We start from the raw sequence: 19,438 nt of genomic DNA on the forward strand, positions 1-19,438 counted from the left end.
TCCCGCTCTCTGCTGAGGCCCATGCTGCCTTCAAAAGCATTAAGCAGGATATTGAGCGGGCCACGCTACAGGCAGTGGACGAGAACACTCCCTTTCAAGTGGAAAGTGATGCGTCTGACTTTGCCTTGGCGGCCACCCTCAACCAGGCGGGGCGGCCCGTAGCTTTCTTCTCGAGGACCCTCCAGGGGCCCGAGATCAGACACTCCTCCGTGGAAAAGGAGGCCCAAGCCATCGTGGAGGCAGTGCGCCACTGGTGGCACTACCTAGCCGGCAAACGCTTCACCCTACTTACCGACCAGCGGTCGGTAGCGTTTATGTTCAATAATAAACAGAGGGGGAAGATTAAAAATGATAAGATTCTTAGGTGGCGGATCGATCTCTCCGCCTTCGAGTACGACATCATATACCGGCCGGGGGCCCTTAACGAATCCCCCGATGCCCTCTCACGAGGGATGTGTGCCAACACCACCGGGGATCGGCTACAGACCCTCCACAACGACCTCTGCCACCCAGGGGTCATACGGCTGTTCCACTTCATAAAGTCCCGCAACTTACCCTACTCGATTGAGGAAGTTCGGTCCCTGACCAGGAACTGCCGCACTTGCGCTGAGTGCAAGCCTCGGTTCTACCGCCCTGATAGAGCCCACCTAATCAAAGCTACACGGCCCTTTGAGCGGCTTAGCTTAGATTTCAAGGGCCCCCTCCCGTCCGTCGACCGCAATGTTTACTTCCTGAACATTGTGGACGAATACTCCCGTTTCCCATTCGCCTTCCCCTGCCCAGACATGACCAGCGCCACGGTCATTAAATGCCTCAACAGCCTGTTCTGCCTGTTCGGTATGCCAAGCTATATCCACACGGATAGGGGGGCGTCCTTCATGAGTGAAGAGCTACGCCAGTACATGCTGTCCAAGGGGATTGCCACGAGCCGTACCACCAGCTACAACCCCCGGGGTAACGGTCAGGTGGAGCGAGAGAACGGGACAGTATTGAGGGCAGTCACCCTAACTCTAAGGACCAAGGGCCTCCCTATCTCCCGCTGGCAGGAAGTCCTCCCAGATGTGCTCCACTCAATACGGTCACTATTGTGTACCGCCACTAATGCCACGCCTCATGAGCTAATGTTTGTGTTTCCCCGGAAATCCACCTCAGGCGTATCCATACCGTCATGGCTCTCCACCCCAGGTCCGGTACTTTTGCGGAAGCATGTGAGGGGCCACAAGACGGACCCTCTCGTGGAGCCAGTGCACCTGCTCCACGCCAACCCACAATATGCGTATGTCCGGCACGCCGACGGACGGGAGGACACTGTGTCCATAAAAGACCTCGCCCCAGCCGGTAACAACAGCAACAACGACAACAACCACAACAACTATTAGCCACCCACTCCACCCACTATTCTTTCATCACCCCCGGAAGAAAACCAGCCAATGGTACCCCCACCACCTATTCCTTCAACAACCCCGGTGGCGCCCCCGGCAGAGACCCAGGAGGTCACCCGGGACACCCAGCCGGCACCCGTGGCACCGCAACCGTTACGTCGGTCACAGAGGACTATCATACCCCCGGACAGACTAAATCTGTAGAAGGGGTGAATGTGATGAAATATGTCATTCATCAGACTCTGTATTTAACTACACATATTGCATTGCCTGCTCCGGTGTTTTACCTTGTATTGTATATAGTGCACCGCCCCCTTTCTCCCCATTGGATGTGTCGGCTCCGCCCATACCTGGCCCTACTTAAGACAAGCCCAGGCTTGTCTTGCAGCAGAACAGCAGAACGCTAGGTGAAGACACAGGCATCTTTCTTTGCTAATAAAAGCCTTGTTTTATTCAGTTAACTTTGAGTCTTGAAGTTATTGAGGCGCATCACATACTTTGTATGTTTTGCCCCTCTTAATTTACAACTTACATGGGATACTCATTAAAGTGGCAACTGTAGTTATAGATAAACAGGATGCTACCTTGCAAACGCATTGCCCAATGCATGGATCAACATTCAAGCTTCCATCAATACTACAGTCACAGTGAATGCAATTAGGATAGCCAGCGAAACCAAATGCACATCTGTCACATTTATCTCCACCATAACCAGCCTTGCAGTGGCAGGACCCAGGAAGCAGACCTAAAATGATAATGAGAACTTGCTGTAGTTAAAAAACAAACACTCTACATAGTTACTAAGCAGAAACATGGGGCTCAATTTTAACTCAGCCATCAGGCGGGCTTTGTGGCGTGTGGGGGGTTAAAATCGCAAAACCTGGGGGTCGGGACCCCCCCCTGGCCTGGTTCCCGACACCTAGCCATTTTAACCCAGGCGTGCCTGATGGTCCCGAATCAGTCCCGCCTGTTGGTCTTTAGGGCCCTTAAACAGCACTCATTGGCCTTTATAATCCCATTTTAACAGGCCCTTGCCTGTTTAACCCTTTTCCCACGTAAAACACACCTGGTGGGGATCACGCCTGTGAAACCTGGCGTAAGAACTATTGGCTTGCTGACTATCAGCTGCAGGCCAACCATTAAAGATGAGATTTGATCAGTCAACATTTGCAGGTGGCAGGACTTTGTTGTCTCAGGCCTTGGGCAACTTTTACCAGGCTTAACCACACCTGTGGAAGGTTGGAGCCTCACACACTTCTCCAGTGTGACCTCCTGCGAAACCCCTCTCGCCACCCTCACTCAGCGCTTCCTCAACTGAGGCATTTACCAGAAGCATGGGAGGCATTTTTTTCCTTCCCTTCTTGGCATTAGAGGACCTCCAGCACCAGGCGTGGCAGCAGCAGAACCAGGAACAACAGCAGCACCAGCAACAGCAGCAGCAGCAGGAGCAGCAGGAGCGACAGGCTGCTGCTCACCCACCTGAGGTAGCACAGGCCAGAAGGGGCCAGCGCCTGGAAGCCCGTCGGCGCAGGAGTTACCCTGCAAACAGGGTCTACAGACACAGGGTCAGCTACCTCAACATGACTGAGCAGCAGTGCCAAAGGCAGCTCCGACTTTCGTGACAGGTAGTGACTGACATCTGCGCAATGATACAGCAAGACCTGCTGCCCAGAGGACCAGGTGGACACTCCTTACCAGTGGCCATCAAAGTCACCACCGCACTCAACATTTTTGCTCATTCCAGGGATCAGCAGCAGACATCAGCAGCATCTCCCAGTCGGCCGCACACACTTGCATCACGCAGGTAATCGATGCCCTCTTTGCCCTCGCGCACAATCACATCCATTTCACCACGGATCGCGCAAATGTGATGGCGCGAGCGGTTGGATTAACTCATCTGGCAGACTTTCCCAGGGTGCAGAGCGTCATTGACTGCACACATGTGGCCCTTAGGGCACCCCATCGCAATTCAGGTATTTTTGTCAACCGCAAGGGCTTCCACTCCCTTAACGTTCAGCTGGTGTGTGACTACAAGAAGGAGATTTTGCATGTTTGTGCCAAGTACCCTGGCAGTTGCCATGACTCCTTCATACTGCGCCAGTCTAGTGTGCCTCCGCTATTCAGGCCGCCAGACCAACTTCACGGATGGCTGCTTGGAGACAAGGGCTATCCCCTGAGGACTTGGCTAATGATGCCATTAAGGAGGCCAGCCAACGAAGCTGAGGAGCGCTACAACTCCTGATACTAAGATGGGAGGGAAAGTAGTGAGTGAGGAGGACATAAAAAACCTGCAAGGGGACATAGACAGGCTAAGTAAGTGGGCAGAGATTTGGCAGATGGAATACAATACTGGAAAGTGTGAGGTTATGCACTTTGGCAGGAAAAATCGTAGAGCAAGTTATTATCTTAATGGCAAGAAACTGGAAAGTACTGAAGTACAAAGGGATCTGGGGGTCCTGGTGCACGAAACTCAAAAGGTTAGTATGCAGGTGCAGCAAGTGATTAAGAAGGCCAATGGAATGTTGGCTTTCATTGCTAGGGGGATAGAATATAAAAATAGGGAGGTATTGCTTCAGTTGTACAAGGTATTGGTGAGACCGCACCTGGAATACTGCGTACAGTTTTGGTGTCCATACTTAAGAAAGGACATACTTGCTCTCGAGTCAGTACAAAGAAGGTTCACTCGGTTAATCCCGGGGATGAGGGGATGGACATATGAGGAGAGGTTGAGTAGATTGGGACTCTACTCATTGGAGTTCAGAAGAATGAGAGGCGATCTTATTGAAACATATAAGATTGTGAAGGGGTTGGATCGGGTGGATGCAGGGAAGATGTTCCCGATGATGGGTGAAACTAGAACTAGGGGGCATAGTCTTAGAATAAGGGGCTGCTCTTTCAAAACTGAGATGAGGAAGAACTACTTCACTCAGAGGGTGGTAGGTCCATGGAATATGCTGCCCCAAAAAGCTGTAGAAGCTACATCATTACATAAATTTAAAACAGAAATAGACAGTTTCCTAGAAGTAAAGGGAATTAAGGGTTACGGGGAGCGGGCAGGAAATTGGACATGAGTCTAGGTTCGGATCGGTCATGACCCTGTGGGTAGCGGAGCGGGCCCAGGGGCTGTGTAGCCTGATCCTGCTCCTATTTCGTGTGTCTAATTCTGTTAGATTCAGGAGGTGGTTCTGTGATAGTGGATTGGCAGTTAGGATCAGATCAGCCATGATCTTATTGAATGGCGGAGCAGGCTCGAGGGGCCGATTGGCCTACTCCTGCTCCTATTTCTTATGTTCTTATGTTCTTATGTAACTCCGGCCACATTTCCACTAGATCCGTAATCGAGCAAACCATTGGCTTGCTGAAGATGCGCTTCAGATGCCTGGATAGATCAGGTGGAGCCCTACAGTACTCAGCAGCCAGGGTCTCCAGAATCGTCGTGGTTTGCTGTGCACTCCACAACATGGCACAGCATCATGGCTTGCAGATTCCTGAGGACCAAGTGGCTCCCCACATACCCTCCTCAGATGATGATGATGAGGAGGAGGAGGGCGAGAACGAGCATCCTGCAGAGGCCCATCAACCAGCGGCAGCATTACGCAAGAACATTGCTGCCCGGGATGCAAGGAACGCACTCATCCTGGCCAGATTTGCTTAACCTAGTAAATCAAACTCTTTTGCCTCGCAGCTTCTTACCTGAGCATCGACAATGGACAAACCCTGCGGATTCCGAGCTATGTGACCAGCATCCTGACAACTGCAAGTAATCCTAAGCCCTCAATTTGAAAGCCCCATTCGCGAAATGACACACGCCAGAGCTGCAGCAGTTGCCATCACAATTTTTATGCAAAACAAACAACTGATGGCATTTTTACAAAATACACAACATTTCACCCAAGTGACTACCTTTGTGACTATTTGTGCTTTATTTTCCTCTTACACGTGCTCCTACGTAGTGGTTCCCCTGTGGCTTCAGCAGATGTGGAGGCCCCTTGCTCACTTTCCTGCTGCTCCTGTCTCGACACCTTTGGCGAGCATCCTCTGGGGTGGCGAGCCTGTGAGGGCTCGTCAGCAGTCTTCTGCTCCTGCGGCTGTGCAGGAGTTGAGACGTCTATCTCAGTTGGGTGTGGACTCCGGCGGGGCTCTGACCTAGGGCTCTGCAGTGGCATGGAAGTGTGAGCACTTGGAGAGGAGCCCCCACTTCCTTGAGGTCTGCCACCAACCTCCCTCTCATGGGTCAGGTCCCCCTCAGTGCCTGCAAGTGGCTTGAGAGCACCTTGCTGCACATCGGGGGGGCATGGAGACCGTATCTGCAATGGCAATCCTACTCAGAAGGACTTCCATGAAGGTCTGATTTCTCTGTTCAATAGATGCCCATCGCTCCTCAAGAGATGTCATTCTATTCTGAACATTCACCATGTTTTCCATACCCTGGCGACTAACCTCCTCCATGGCCGTAGCCCTCCTCTCCTCTACTGTAGCCCTCCTCTCCTCTACTGTAGCCATCCTCTCCTCTATGGTAGCCAGCCTTACCACGGAGGCAGCAATCATTTCCATGTAGGTAGCCATCCTTTCCGTGTTGATGCGTTCATGCGCCACTGACTTCACAAAGGCTCTGCTCATGTTCGCTATGGACTCTTCCATTCGCTCCACACTCGCAGCAACCCTGGAGACAAAACCTGCCAGAGACTCCTGCATCTGTACATGGAGTTCCATCACCTCTGATCTTACAGATGGACCCAGAGGCAGAGGGTCGACAGGCAGCTGAGCCGAGCTGGCAGAGTCCTGCGCCCTCCGACGAGGACTCTCCACTGCTGTCCCTGTCTCCACAATCTGCTGATGCTCACTTGTGAGCTGTGATACACCAGGTGACAACTCTACTCTATGTCCCGAAGGTCCCACCGAGGTGTAAGTGTCTGCGCTAGTGCTGGGTGCGCTTATTTCTGCTGACGCTGCGTCCTCAGAGGTTGCAGATTCCTCTGAGGAGTCTGGCATCTTAGGCTATTCCTCCTACACACTGGGGTCGGGGGCTCTCGATGGTCCTGTGGGGGAGTAAAGGAAAGAGTTAGAGACGTGAGGTCAAGGTTACATGCACATTGCATTTTGCAAATGATCATAAGTCCATATGATGTAGCTTCAGAATCATTATCAGCGACTCATGCAATGCCAATGAGAGAGATGGAAAACTATTCTGTCACCAGCTTGCGGGGATCCACCTGTCTGTCCTTCCCCAACTTCCGCATCTCTGTCAGCGCCGACAATCTCCAGGACGGCTTCCTCCCAGGGGTGAGCTGGGCTAATGAGGGCGGCCCTCCTCCTGTCCTGGCTCGCTCTCTCCTGTTGTGAGCTCTCTTTTCCTGCAATGAGGGAGACAAGTGGAGGTTGAATGAGAATGAAGGAGTGAATGCAGAGATTGCATAGCATAGATACTTAGAAGGAGACAAAGATGGAGTGAGGTTGCAAGACCAAGGGCCCTCCCTGTGTGTTGTCAGTTGTGTTCAAAGCATCAGAGTGAGAGGGAGTGTGAGGGCTGCATGGTGGAATAGTTATGTGAATGTGAGCATAGAGAGAGAGGGAATGGGTAAGGGTGCATGGATGTGAGTGTCAAGTGGGATGTGGAGGAAGAGATTGCTAAAGCTGAGTGCTGGTGAGGAAAGGCAATGGGGATCAGATTGAGGGTGATGGAAACTTCATACAGTACTTACTTTTCCAGTGCGATGAAGGTCATGGAATCTTTTCCTGCACTGCATCCAGGTGCGCCGTGTGAGCCCCAAGGAGTTGACTTCCCCAGCCACCTGTAGCCACACAGCCTTGGTCTGACTGGGAGGCCTCTTCATCCCTGAAGAAGGGAACAGGACCTCCCTGTGGGCCCTAGCACCATCCAGCAATGCCTGAAGTGAAGCCTCATCAAATTTTGGGGGCAGCTTTTGCCCTCCCGCTGGCCGTTGCTCCTGCAGGCTCCTGTGCCATCTTAATGGTGAAGTTTGGAAGCCTGCAGAAGAAGCAAGGCTTGCTGTGGACCCTAAAAGCAGCAGCAATGATGACGTCATATTCTGCGACTTTCTGACTGGAAATACTCAATTGCCAAGGCTTCCCACACGTTGGAAATCAATTGGCCAATTGAGTTAAAATTGCATCAATCTCACAGACCCATTTAGATTCGTGTGGGAAACACTAAATTCGGGGAACCCGACAATTCCCCGCACCCGAGTTAAAATTGACCCCATGATATCTATTTGGTAAGCACATTACCTCTTTCGATCTGTTTGATGTCCTTAATACATTTATTATGCCAAGACCCAATTAGATTACACCGGCAAGGTACACATGGATTTGGTTCGAAAGGAGAAACCTGGAGAAAAAAAATGTAAACACATAATTTACAAAAAATGAAGTGTACATTAATTTTCCTATAAAATATTATGTAATGCCATGATCTCTCCTTTGTATTATAGTGCATTGTGATGTATTTTAGTAGATAAAATTAACTCTTCCTACGGTGTGATCAAGTACCAATCTCTGCAGTTCTCGCACTCAGTTAGCTGAAAAAACAGATTTTGGAGCAAGTTTTATTTGCTTGCAATGGGCGGGAGATGGCAGCTGGCACATTTCATCCTGGATCCTCTTGGATAGAATGGGAGACACAACAGCCTGGCATCTCAGTGACTTTGTGCTGCTAATCAGGTGGGCAGTGGTGGGAAATGAGGTGGATATCTGTTCTGTCACATCCCCTCCCACTTACTTTTATGCCACTCTATTTTCTGCTGTCATTTTCAGTGGCTGAGCGAAGCGCCTGTCTATTTCTGATGATTATAAAATGAATGCCCAGGGTTGCTAGATACTATCTTGAAGGCATAAGTAAATTTAAAGGAACTAGCGTGTGCACTTACAAGTTCTGTTGAAACCTTATTACAGGAAACTCTTTTTTATCCGGCACAGACAGGACCGGTGTGGTGCCGGTTTATCAAAAAGTCCGGATTACAGAGAGGTATAGTTAAAAGGTACGAGAGCTCATACACAGCAACAAATCCAAGCTTCCCTGTTGCTTAGCAACAGCTGCAAGAAGCCCGACCACAGACCAAGCGTCCCTGTTGCTTAGCAACAAGTGCAGGAACCCCCGATTACACAGCCAAGAATCAAGAAACGGCCACTAATATGAAGAAAAACTTAACTGAACCTACTCCTGAGTTTTGCCGGTTAACCAAGCTTTCCGGTTGTTTGGGTGCCGGTAAATCGAGAGTTTCCTGTACTGTGTTATTTTTGTTGGAAGAATAATGGAGGGATGCCAGGATGCACTGCAGCTGTATGGCGCCCATGTTCTGGTACCCGACACCAGAGTATCCAGGCAAACATGCTCATACCTTCAATTGACCAAGCACAGTCTTCACTTCCCAAAGGACTGGCTTTCCACCTCTAGTATTGGGTTCAACCCCATGTCATGGGGCATTGGGTCCATGCTAATGACCTATTACCACAAATCCAAGTTCAGGTCGAACTGCGGGTGCTCTGCACCTAACTAGCACCTGGCACAAGGTGGAGGCGGGGGGAGGAGGAGTGGAATTTTGAGGTCATAAACCTAGATGAGTAAACTTTGCATAGCCTCACATCATTGCCCACTGATTTCAAAAGACAGAAAATCATGAGTAGCATGTCTATGATTTCCTGATTTGCATTGGATGCATGCAAGCCTATTGGGTGACACAAGATCTTGCAAATGTTACCTCTAATTTAAAAATACAGAAAAATTACAATAAATAAAGAAGTTATCTAACCCAGTTCCATATTTTTGTTGAGATATAAAACACATGAATGCATAAAAAGATATGTATATACTTATATTTTCTGAAAAATATAACTGACAGTTTGAATTTAAATAAGAAACCTTGTTACAATAATCTGGCTATTTTTCTTCTCCATTACAATTCATCTAATGCTACTAATTTCAAACTGTTTGCACACAATTATTTTTTATGTCTATATCCATATCTATCTATTATTATATAAAATGAAAGATGATCACAAATGGATGATCACTTCTATCTGTTTCCTAGTTAGCTTTGCATATTATTTGTAGGTGTTGCATTTATAAATATATAGTTCTGGGTCAATTTGGAACAAAAATCTTTGTAATGCATCCTCAACCATTATCCATTCCATGTAGAAATGATCAAATTTAAGGGAAAACAAACAAAAAAAGCTTATTCTTTACTGTACCCATTCAGGTCTGAAGTATTCGTCAATGCAGGTCTCACAATTTATCCCCATTGTATTGTTAGCACAGTCAATACACACACCACCGCCAATGTACTCTCCCTTTATGTTCAAACTCTGGCTCCTGTTTGCTACATTCTGGTCATAGTAGCAATCTCTAGCTTTTCCATGGCAATTACATTCTGCAATGATAAAGGTTGCTGTGATAAGGCAAAAAATAGTCACAAAATTCCACTTAAAAATAGTTATTCAGCTTCATTCAAGTGGAGATGTTATTATTAAATATGGTTTTCCTTCCTCTTTTTTGTAAGTTATTTTCTCTTGGATCATTAGTTCCCTTTGCACAAAGGGGAAGGCCATTTGACCCATCTTAATTCATCCATCCATAAAAAGCCTGAGGCCAAAATAGGATTCAATCATTTCTTAAACGATTCTTAGGTTTTCGCCTCCACTACTCAAACTAGAAGTCTATTCCATGCATTGATCACCCTTTATATATAAAAGATATTCCTGGTATCAGCTCTAAATTTATCTTTTACTAGTTTGAAACCATGTCCTCTCAAATTTAATTTATAGCAGTATTGTGGCGGTACCATTGGTTGTCCCTTACATTGAGACACATAATTCCCTTTAACTTACCTAACTGTATGTACTTAACTTACTTATGTATGTATAACTTACCTGTTGGGGCTGTTGCCCCTTTAACTTACCTGTTGGGCCGTTGCCCCTTTAAGAGGCGACCTAACGCGCTGACATCACGCATCACGTGACGCATGCGCGCTGGCCGCCGGCCCGACTCGGTCTTCCAAGACGGCCGCCGGCACAGCCTGGCCTACCGCGACTTCGGCCGCATCGGCCAGCCGACGGGAGCGACGCAATTTCCCGCGGCAAGCACCGGCACAGCCTGGCCTCGCAACCTCGGCCTCAACGGCCAGCCTCCGTACCGGGGAGATGCACCGATGCAAGTCACGTGACCGCCTAAGCGCACATGAACGTGCTGACGTCACGACGCGGTCATGTGATGCCCAAAGTGCGGGAACACACAGCAGAGCGTGATGACGTCATCACGCTCGCCACAGGACTGCGAACTCAGTCCTCGTGGAGTCCCCGCTGGGACAAGACCTACACCATGGTGCTCCTACAGTCAGCCATCTTACCTGCTATCTTACCTGCTGTAATTAGCCTGTTCCTGTAAATAAACAACTTATTTATTGTTCGTCGAAGTCAAACTCTCTTATTTAGTGTCGATCTACACAAACCGCTACATTGGTGACCCCACGACGTGAGTACGGGAGCTCATCAATTCCAACGCTACAATTGGTGAACCCGTATCCATGAACGATTTTCACGGTAGCAACGCGCAGCCTGACCCTCGCCTTCCCACAAGACGACCAACGCACAACCGACGAACAACCACGGAACAGCAACCGCCTAACACCGATTCCACCAAAAGCGACCCCGTCCTTGCGAACGTCTTCGCAACGGAAGCGCAGCTTGGAGGTGAGCCCGTTTTTCACGAACGATTTCACAAAGCTAGAGCACGACCAACGGCAACCTTCATCCACCAGCGCTACAATTGGTGGGTTTGTGAACGTCTTTCACAAACGAAGCACACTATGGAAGCATCAGCCGTTCTGCTGTCGCTACTGCAATCCAGGGAGCCACGGTCTCCCTCGTGCTTTATGCAGGTAGAAGCCCTATTCGCCGAGAACATCGATGCGGCACAGACCATGCACGTGCTCACGGTCTCCGTATTCGACTCTTCTACCGCCACACGGATCGTCCGCCTCTACATCCAAAGCAACAGCAAATATACATCTCTCCAAGCGCGGGGTACAGCATGTTCGGGGCCACAAGATCGGAGCGCGCCCCGCAGGGATACCACGAGGACTCACCCCCGCAAAACACGAGGACGCACTCCTCGCGCACGAGGACCCATCCCTCGCGAACCATGAGAACCCATCCCTCGTGAACACCGACAACTCCTTCTCCGCCGACGACGCACCAGCCCTTCAGCCTGCTGGTTGTGTTACCTACTACACGATTCAGCGTGAACAAAAAGCGTGCCGCCCTCCCGGCTGTTTTCTCCTAAATTTACAACAGTTACAAGTGTTGCCGCCGTCCAGGCAGAGTTAACCCCTCCTGAAAGCAACAACAACCTGGACCGTTGCCGCCCTTTCTCCAGTTTTCCCTTTAACAAACGCAAACGTCGACTGAAGCTGCACACATCAAGGACGGGTCCAACGGGCATCCTGCGGCCGCGATCAGCCACGTGAAAGTTGCTAGCCTCACCGATCACTGATCAACGCAGCAACTCTTCACCCTCCATTGTGTTCACGTCGTAGCACTATGGCACGCACCGTTCCGTGCGTTCCAGCCTCCCGAAGGTTTCGCTCACCAGCCAACGGAGACATCGCCCGCGTCCGCCCAACCTGCCCATCACTCTGACAAGGCCTGCTGTTTCGCACGTCTCCACGGTCCTTCGCCTGACGGATACGTTTTATTCGCCACGACGCGTGTAAGGATCCGCTCACGAGCAGCATCTTCATACCCCGCCTACCAAGTCGAGACAGCACGACCGCCGTGACCACCAGCTCGTCAGACCATCTCATCCTTGGACTTTCGTTAAAGCGAATTCTGGGGGGGCCTATGTGGCGGTACCACTGGTTGTCCCTTACATTGAGACACATAATTCCCTTTAACTTACCTAACTGTATGTACTTAACTTACTTATGTATGTATAACTTACCTGTTGGGGCTGTTGCCCCTTTAACTTACCTGTTGGGCCGTTGCCCCTTTAAGAGGCGACCTAACGCGCTGACGTCATGCATCACGTGACACATGCGCGCCGGCCGCCGGCCCGACTCGGTCTTCCAAGACGGCCGCCGGCACAGCCCGGCCTACCGCAACTTCGGCTGCATCGGCCAGCCGACGGGAGCGACGCGATCTCCCACTCCCGCGGCAAGCACCGGCACAGCCTGACCTCGCAACCTCGGCCTCAACGGCCAGCCTCCGTACCGGGGAGATGCACCGAAGCAACGGCGCAGGTCACGTGACCGCCTAAGCGCACGCGAACGTGCTGACGTCACGACGCGGTCAGGTGATGCCCAAAGCGCGGGAACACACTGCAGAGCGTGATGACGTCATCACGCTCTCCACAGGACTGCGAACTCAGTCCTCGTGGAGTCACTGCTGGGACAAGACCTACACCACGGTGCTCCTACAGTCAGCCATCTTACCTGCTATCTTACCTGCTGTAATTAGCCTGTTCCTGTAAATAAACAACTTATTTATAGTTCGTCGAAGTCAAACTCTCTTATTTAGTGGCGATCTACACGAACCGCTACAGTATTCTCAATTTACCGTTTCCATTACCTTACCTATCTTATATATTTCTATAAGATCAGTTCTCAACTATTTCTTTTCCAGGCTGAAAAGCCTTACATCTTAGGTCAGCCTCCTGCTCATCCTGGCACTGCCTCCAGCACTTGTGTCTCGGTCACCAAAAATTGATACCGTATTCAAGGTATGGTCCATAGCCTTTGTTTTCTAGTTAATGTTATTGTTGAACCTTTTAATAATAGCATGCATTTCAGCATGAAGTCTTGTATGTGCATATACTTAGAATCATAGAATAGTACAGCACAGAAGGAGGCCATTCAGGCCCTTTGAGTCTGCGCCAGCTCTTTTGAAGAGCAATCTAGTTAGTCCCACTCCCCCGCTCTTTCCCAGTATCCCTGCAAATTTTTCTCCTTCAAGTATTTATCCAATTCCCTTTTGAAGGCTACTATTGAATCTGTATCCACCACCCTATCAGGCAGTGTATTCCACATCCTAACCACTCGTTGCTCATGTCGCCTCAGGTTCTTTTGCCAATCATCTTAAATCTGTGCCCTCTGGTTGTCAAACCTTCAGCCATTGGAAACAATTTCACTTTATTTACTCTATCTAAACTCTTCATGATTTTAAACACCTCTATTGAATCTCCTCTTAGCCTTCTCTGCTCTAAGGCGAACAACCCCAGCTTCTCCAGTCTATCCACCGTAACAAATCTCTCATCCCTGGAACCATTCTAGTAAATCTCTTCTGTACCCTCTCCAAAGCCTTCATGCCCTTCCTAAAGTGTGGTGCCCAGAACTGGACTCAATACTCCAGCTGGGGCCAAAGTACTGCTTAATAAAGGTTTAGCATAACCTCCTTGTTTTTGTACTCTATGTGCTGCATTTTCTCAGTGGTGTCGGGATGGTGGCGGTCGAGCTGGTTTCTGGGTTCCGGTCCCGCTCCCAGCTTTAGCTGCTCTGTCAAAGGGATTTTCCCTTGATTGACCTTGTTAAGCCCGCCCTGCAGGCTTATCGGCCAATGAAAAGGGAGCGGGTCTGATGACGTCATTTGATGACGTGCCAACAGCCGGTTTCCGTAAAGGGACCACGGCCACATTGAGTTTGACAGTTGATCTGTCAGTCTTTGACAGCATTGAGGTGCTACAAACACTGACAAGCACTGTACAAAGGTGGACGGCTGCACCCAGGCATCTAATGACTCCCTTCATAAGCTTATGGAGGGAGTCACAACACGCAGGGAGGTTCTCTTCCCTTCCAAGGATAGAAGAGACCTCCCCAGGATACCAACACAGCCTGGTTGCACGCTGCACAGGAGGGCAAAAGCAGGGATGTCGTCAGGGGTCCCTGGCTGCAGTGGCGACAAACTTTCAATGATCTCAGTAGATCACGAAATGTTACTGCAAAGCCACACTCAAACTCACCCTGCTGTGCCACTCAACACATCCCCATCACACTGCCTTCCATACCCTTCTCCTGCACATCCTTACTCACACCAACTTACCTTGCACCTCCACCCAACCCTCTCTATCTACATTATCACTTCCCCATCTCACTAGCCACCCCTCACACTCACCCTTATCCTACTGCAAGCATACCAACTAACAACACACAAGGGTAGGCACTTGAGAGGTTTAGCCAATGTCCATGTGAAGTTTCTGGTAATGTGTTGTCATACAGTGAAATCTATATTTTCAGCACTGCCCCTTATTGGACAGATCTATGCGCACCTTGAGAAGTGTCTTACTGAGTTCCAGTGAATGTTGAGACACAACTTCCCCCCCACCCACCCCCGAACCCGGCTATAGTGATGAGTGTGCATGGAATGGCTTGGACATTAAAGGAATGCTTTACGGTGCTGGTGTGGGATGGTGTCAACCTGGCGCATCATGTGGCAGCCAGGATTTACAGCGTCAAGTGAAGTAAATCTGGCCATAGTGATGCCATCACTGGCCTCCCGGGCAGCAATGTTGTCAGGGGTTGGTGCCCTGTGTCCTGTGCAGCATCAGGTGATGGCGGAGAAGGTTGGTGATGTTGGTGTGCCTGGTGATGTTGGTGTTGGGGCTGATCATGGAAGGATTCAGAGGACCAAGGTCTGATTTTTTCAAGGGCACCGATGTTGCTGCAATAGATGGCAGCTGCAGGTGAGATGACAGAAGCGATCAATGGTGAGAGAAGTTATTCCAATGAGGTGGCACTGATTATACAATTGGCTCTAATCACTTGGCAGCAAAAGAAATCTCTATATGTATTACAAATGCAGTAACCAACAGTTTCTGCGTTCTGAAACTGACCATCTACAACATGGCATCCTTTACACCACTTCTGCAGATGTCAGCTTATCAGATACATCAGAGCAGACTTAACTCGCACCAGGGTGAACTGACGTGTTCCCCGAGCAGTGGGTAACTCATGGGGGAGCACATAAAATTGGAAGAAAGCCTCAAAAAAACATTAAATTGGCTCTTAACAAGCCATTTAATGAGCTCAATTGTCTCCCCCGCTGCTTGGTGTCAGGTCAGTTCTCCGCTGACAAACCCGACACCTGGGAGACTCACAGAACTGGCACAACAACTCTCCCTAAAGGTGGTCACTACTCAGGGTACCATCTCTATGGCTGATAAAACCCAGACATCGACCATTCTGGGTTACTGCACGGTACAATTGTGCGTTAACGGAACTGTATATGATAATTTTAAAGTATTAATCATGAAGAACCTATGTGCGAGCGTGATCTTGGGCCTGGATTTCCAGTGCAACCACCAAAGCATCACGCTTAAGTACGGTGGGTCCCAGCCGCCCCTCACAGTGTGCGGTCTGGCTACCCTGAAGGTAAAGCCGCCTTCGCTATTCGCGAACCTTACCCCTAACTGCCGGCCAATAGCGACCAAAAGCAGGAGGTACAGCTGGGAGGACAGGCGGTTTATCGCGACCGAGGTAGACAGGCTCCTGAAAGAGCGCATTATTGAACGCAGCAACAGCCCGTGGCACGCCCAAGTGGTAGTGGTAAGGGGTAGCGAGAAGAAACGGATGGTGATCGACTATAGTCAAACGATCAACAGGTACACCCTACTAGACGCCTACCCGCTACCCCGCATATCAGAAATGGTGAACCAAATCGGCCAATACCGGGTGTTCTCCACCATCGACCTCAAGTCAGCGTACCACCAGCTCCCTATCAGACCAGAGGACCGCCCGTACACCGCCTTCGAGGCGAACGGACGCCTCTACCAATTCCTCAGAGTCCCCTTTGGGGTGACGAATGGGGTCTCGGTCTTCCAGAGGGAGATGGACCGCATGGTCGATGACCACCACTTGCAGGCAACCTTCCCCTACCTCGACAACGTCACCATCTGCGGTCACAACCAGCAGGATCACGACTCGAACCTCGAGAGGTTCCTGAAAACCGCACAAAAACTCAACCTCACCTACAACGAGGACAAGTGCGTTTACAACACCACGCGCCTCTGCATACTAGGCAGCGTGGTGGAGAATGGGGAAATCGGACCAGACCCCGACCGATTGCGCCCCCTACGGGAGCTGCCCCTGCCCAACACTCCCAAAGCCCTGAAAAGGTGCCTGGGGTTATTTTCTTATTATTCCCAATGGGTCCCCAACTACTCCGACAAAGCTCGCCCCCTCTTGAAAGCATCCTCTTTCCCGCTCTCTGCTGAGGCCCACGCCGCCTTCAAAAGCATTAAGCAGGATATTGAGCGGGCCACGCTACAGGCAGTGGACGAGAACACTCCATTTCAAGTGGAAAGTGATGCGTCTGACTTCGCCTTGGCGGCCACCCTCAACCAGGCGGGGCGGCCCGTAGCTTTCTTCTCGAGGACCCTCCAAGGGCCCGAGATCAGACACTCCTCCGTGGAAAAGGAGGCCCAAGCCATCGTGGAGGCAGTGCGCCACTGGCGCCACTACCTAGCCGGCAAACGCTTCACCCTACTTACCGACCAGCGGTCGGTAGCGTTTATGTTCAATAATAAACAGAGGGGGAAGATTAAAAATGATAAGATTCTTAGGTGGTGGATCGAGCTCTCCACCTTCGAGTACGACATCATTTACCGGCCAGGGGCCCTTAACGAATCCCCTGATGCCCTCTCACGAGGGATGTGTGCCAGCGCCACCGGGGATCGGCTACAGACCCTCCACAACGACCTTTGCCACCCAGGGGTCACGCGGCTGTTCCACTTCATAAAGTCCCGTAACTTACCCTACTCGATTGAGGAAGTTCGGTCCCTGACCAGGAACTGCCGCACTTGCGCTGAGTGCAAGCCTCGGTTCTACCGCCCAGATAGAGCCCACTTAATCAAAGCTACACGGCCCTTTGAGCGGCTCAGCTTAGATTTCAAGGGCCCCCTCCCGTCCGTCGACCGCAATGTTTACTTCCTGAACATTGTGGACGAATACTCCCGGTTCCCATTCGCCTTCCCCTGCCCAGACATGACCAGCGCCACGGTCATTAAATGCCTCAACAGCCTGTTCTGCCTGTTCGGTATGCCGAGCTACATCCATACGGATAGGGGGGCGTCCTTCATGAGTGAAGAGCTACGCCAGTACATGCTGTCCAAGGGGATCGCCACGAGCCGTACCACCAGCTACAACCCCCGGGGTAACGGCCAAGTGGAGCGAGAGAACGGGACAGTATGGAAAGCAGTCACTCTAGCTCTAAGGACCAAGCGCCTCCCTATCTCCCGCTGGCAGGAAGTCCTCTCGGATGTGCTCCATTCGATACGGTCGCTATTGTGTACGGCCACTAATACCACGCCTCATGAACGAATGTTTGTCTTTCCCCGGAAATCCACCTCAGGCGTATCCATGCCGTCATGGCTCTCCACCCCAGGTCCGGTACTCGTGCGAAGGCATGTGAGGGGCCACAAGACGGAACCTCTCGTGGAGCCAGTACACCTACTCCACGCCAACCCCCAATACGCATATGTCCGGCACGCCGACGGAAGGGAGGACACCGTGTCCATAAAAGACGTCGCCCCAGCCGGCATCGACAACAACCACGGCAATAGCGGCAACGACGATCACAGCAACTCTTACCCACCCACTACTCTTTCATCACCCCCGGAAGAACACCGACCAACGGCACCCCCACCAACTACCCCTCCAACAACCCTGGCGGCACCCCCGGCAGAGGCCCAGGAGGCTACCGGGGGCACCCAGCTGACACCCGCGGCACCGCAACAGCCACGTCGGTCGCAGAGGACTATCAAACCCCCGAACAGACTAAATCTATAGAAGGGGTGAATGTGATGAAATATTCCATTCACCACTGCCTGTGACTGAGATCGGTTTCAGTGTCATTTCCCTTCCCCCAGACCTCATTGTATTGTGTACTGGAATGTGCTGTATTGTATACTGGAATGTGCTGGAATGTGCTGTGTGTAGGGCTCCGCCCATACCTGGCCCCGTTTGTAAGCTAGCTTCAGTCTGGCCTCAGTCTCCAGAAGGAAGACATCTCTCTCTCTTACGTGTTACTCTCTAAGTTAATAAAAGCCTTGTTTTTGTTCTGCTAACTTCGAGTCTCAGAATTATTGAGGCACATCAATGTTGACAGCGGGTTTCCTACCCGCTGTCAATCTTTGCTATTTTGACAGCGAACCCACCTCCAAACCTGCCCTCTGAGTGCTGGCAAAATTCTGGCCTACGCCTCTATTTATAAAGCTCCATATGCTTTATTAACTGCTTGGTTAATCTGTCCTGCCACCTTCACTGATTTGTACACAAACACCCCCGGGTCTCTCTGTTCTTGCACCCCTTTTAAAAGTGTACCATGTTGAACCATTTTTCTCAGTTCACCAGTTCTATCTTGTATCATTGCACTATGGGCAGCATTAGGACCATCAGTTGAACAGGGCCCCAAGCCAGTCAGGGGCCAGGAGCAGATCTAGTGAAAGGACGCCCAAGCAATGCTAATAGTTAATACCTGAACATCCAACCTCTTTCTCCCCCTCACATTTAGTTACACCTCAAATGTAAAGATCTTTATAAATGTACGCAAACAAATAAACAATGGGCCATATATTCCGATTGGCGCATGTGCTGAAAACCGGCATTTCCGATCTGTCAAGAATGCTCTTGACAGATCGGACACCTGCCCTGGAGAAGGGCCTCTGCCGGGGGAGAGTTCCGCTTTCTGGAGAACCTCCGCCTGCAGAAAACCCTAAGAAATCTTATGCCTGGTAAAAGCTGGCGTAAGGCCTGCTTTTACCAGCATAAGATTTGGAAAAAGTAATAAAAAATGTTTTCACTCATTTATCATTTAAAAATACTTTTAAAAAAGGTAAGTTTATTTTTAGCCCCATAAAAAACTTTAATTATTTTTTTCAAAAAATTACATTTTTGTTTAAAATATTTAATTTGTTGTAATTTCAACTCATTTTAAAAATGTGATTTAAAAAAAAATTATTTAATGTTTTACATTGTTTTGGGGATGTTCTCCATTCATATATTTGACATGTCTATCTGTCAAGTGTATGAAGGGAGATTCCCTTCTCCTAT

The 19,438-nt window shown here is 50.1% G+C and overlaps 1 protein-coding gene across 2 annotated transcripts in view; it reads right to left on the reverse strand.

Moving 5' to 3' along the window:
• The window catches only part of lama2 (laminin, alpha 2), a 600,632-nt gene that overhangs the window by 335,428 nt on the left and 245,766 nt on the right, over positions 1-19,438 (reverse strand). For both annotated transcript variants that reach the window (XM_085997158.1, XM_085997157.1), the window contains exons 8-10: positions 9,594-9,772; positions 7,632-7,731; positions 1,967-2,127 (exon numbers count right to left, since the gene is read on the reverse strand). In XM_085997158.1, the coding sequence (XP_085853284.1) occupies positions 1,967-2,127; positions 7,632-7,731; positions 9,594-9,772 (440 nt within the window). The remainder of the gene's footprint in view (positions 1-1,966; positions 2,128-7,631; positions 7,732-9,593; positions 9,773-19,438) is intronic.

Source organism: Somniosus microcephalus, chromosome 9, assembly GCF_052327205.1.
Source record: "Somniosus microcephalus isolate GS21.2 chromosome 9, FLI_Smic_1.0, whole genome shotgun sequence".
Classification (NCBI taxonomy): Eukaryota; Metazoa; Chordata; class Chondrichthyes; order Squaliformes; family Somniosidae; genus Somniosus; species Somniosus microcephalus.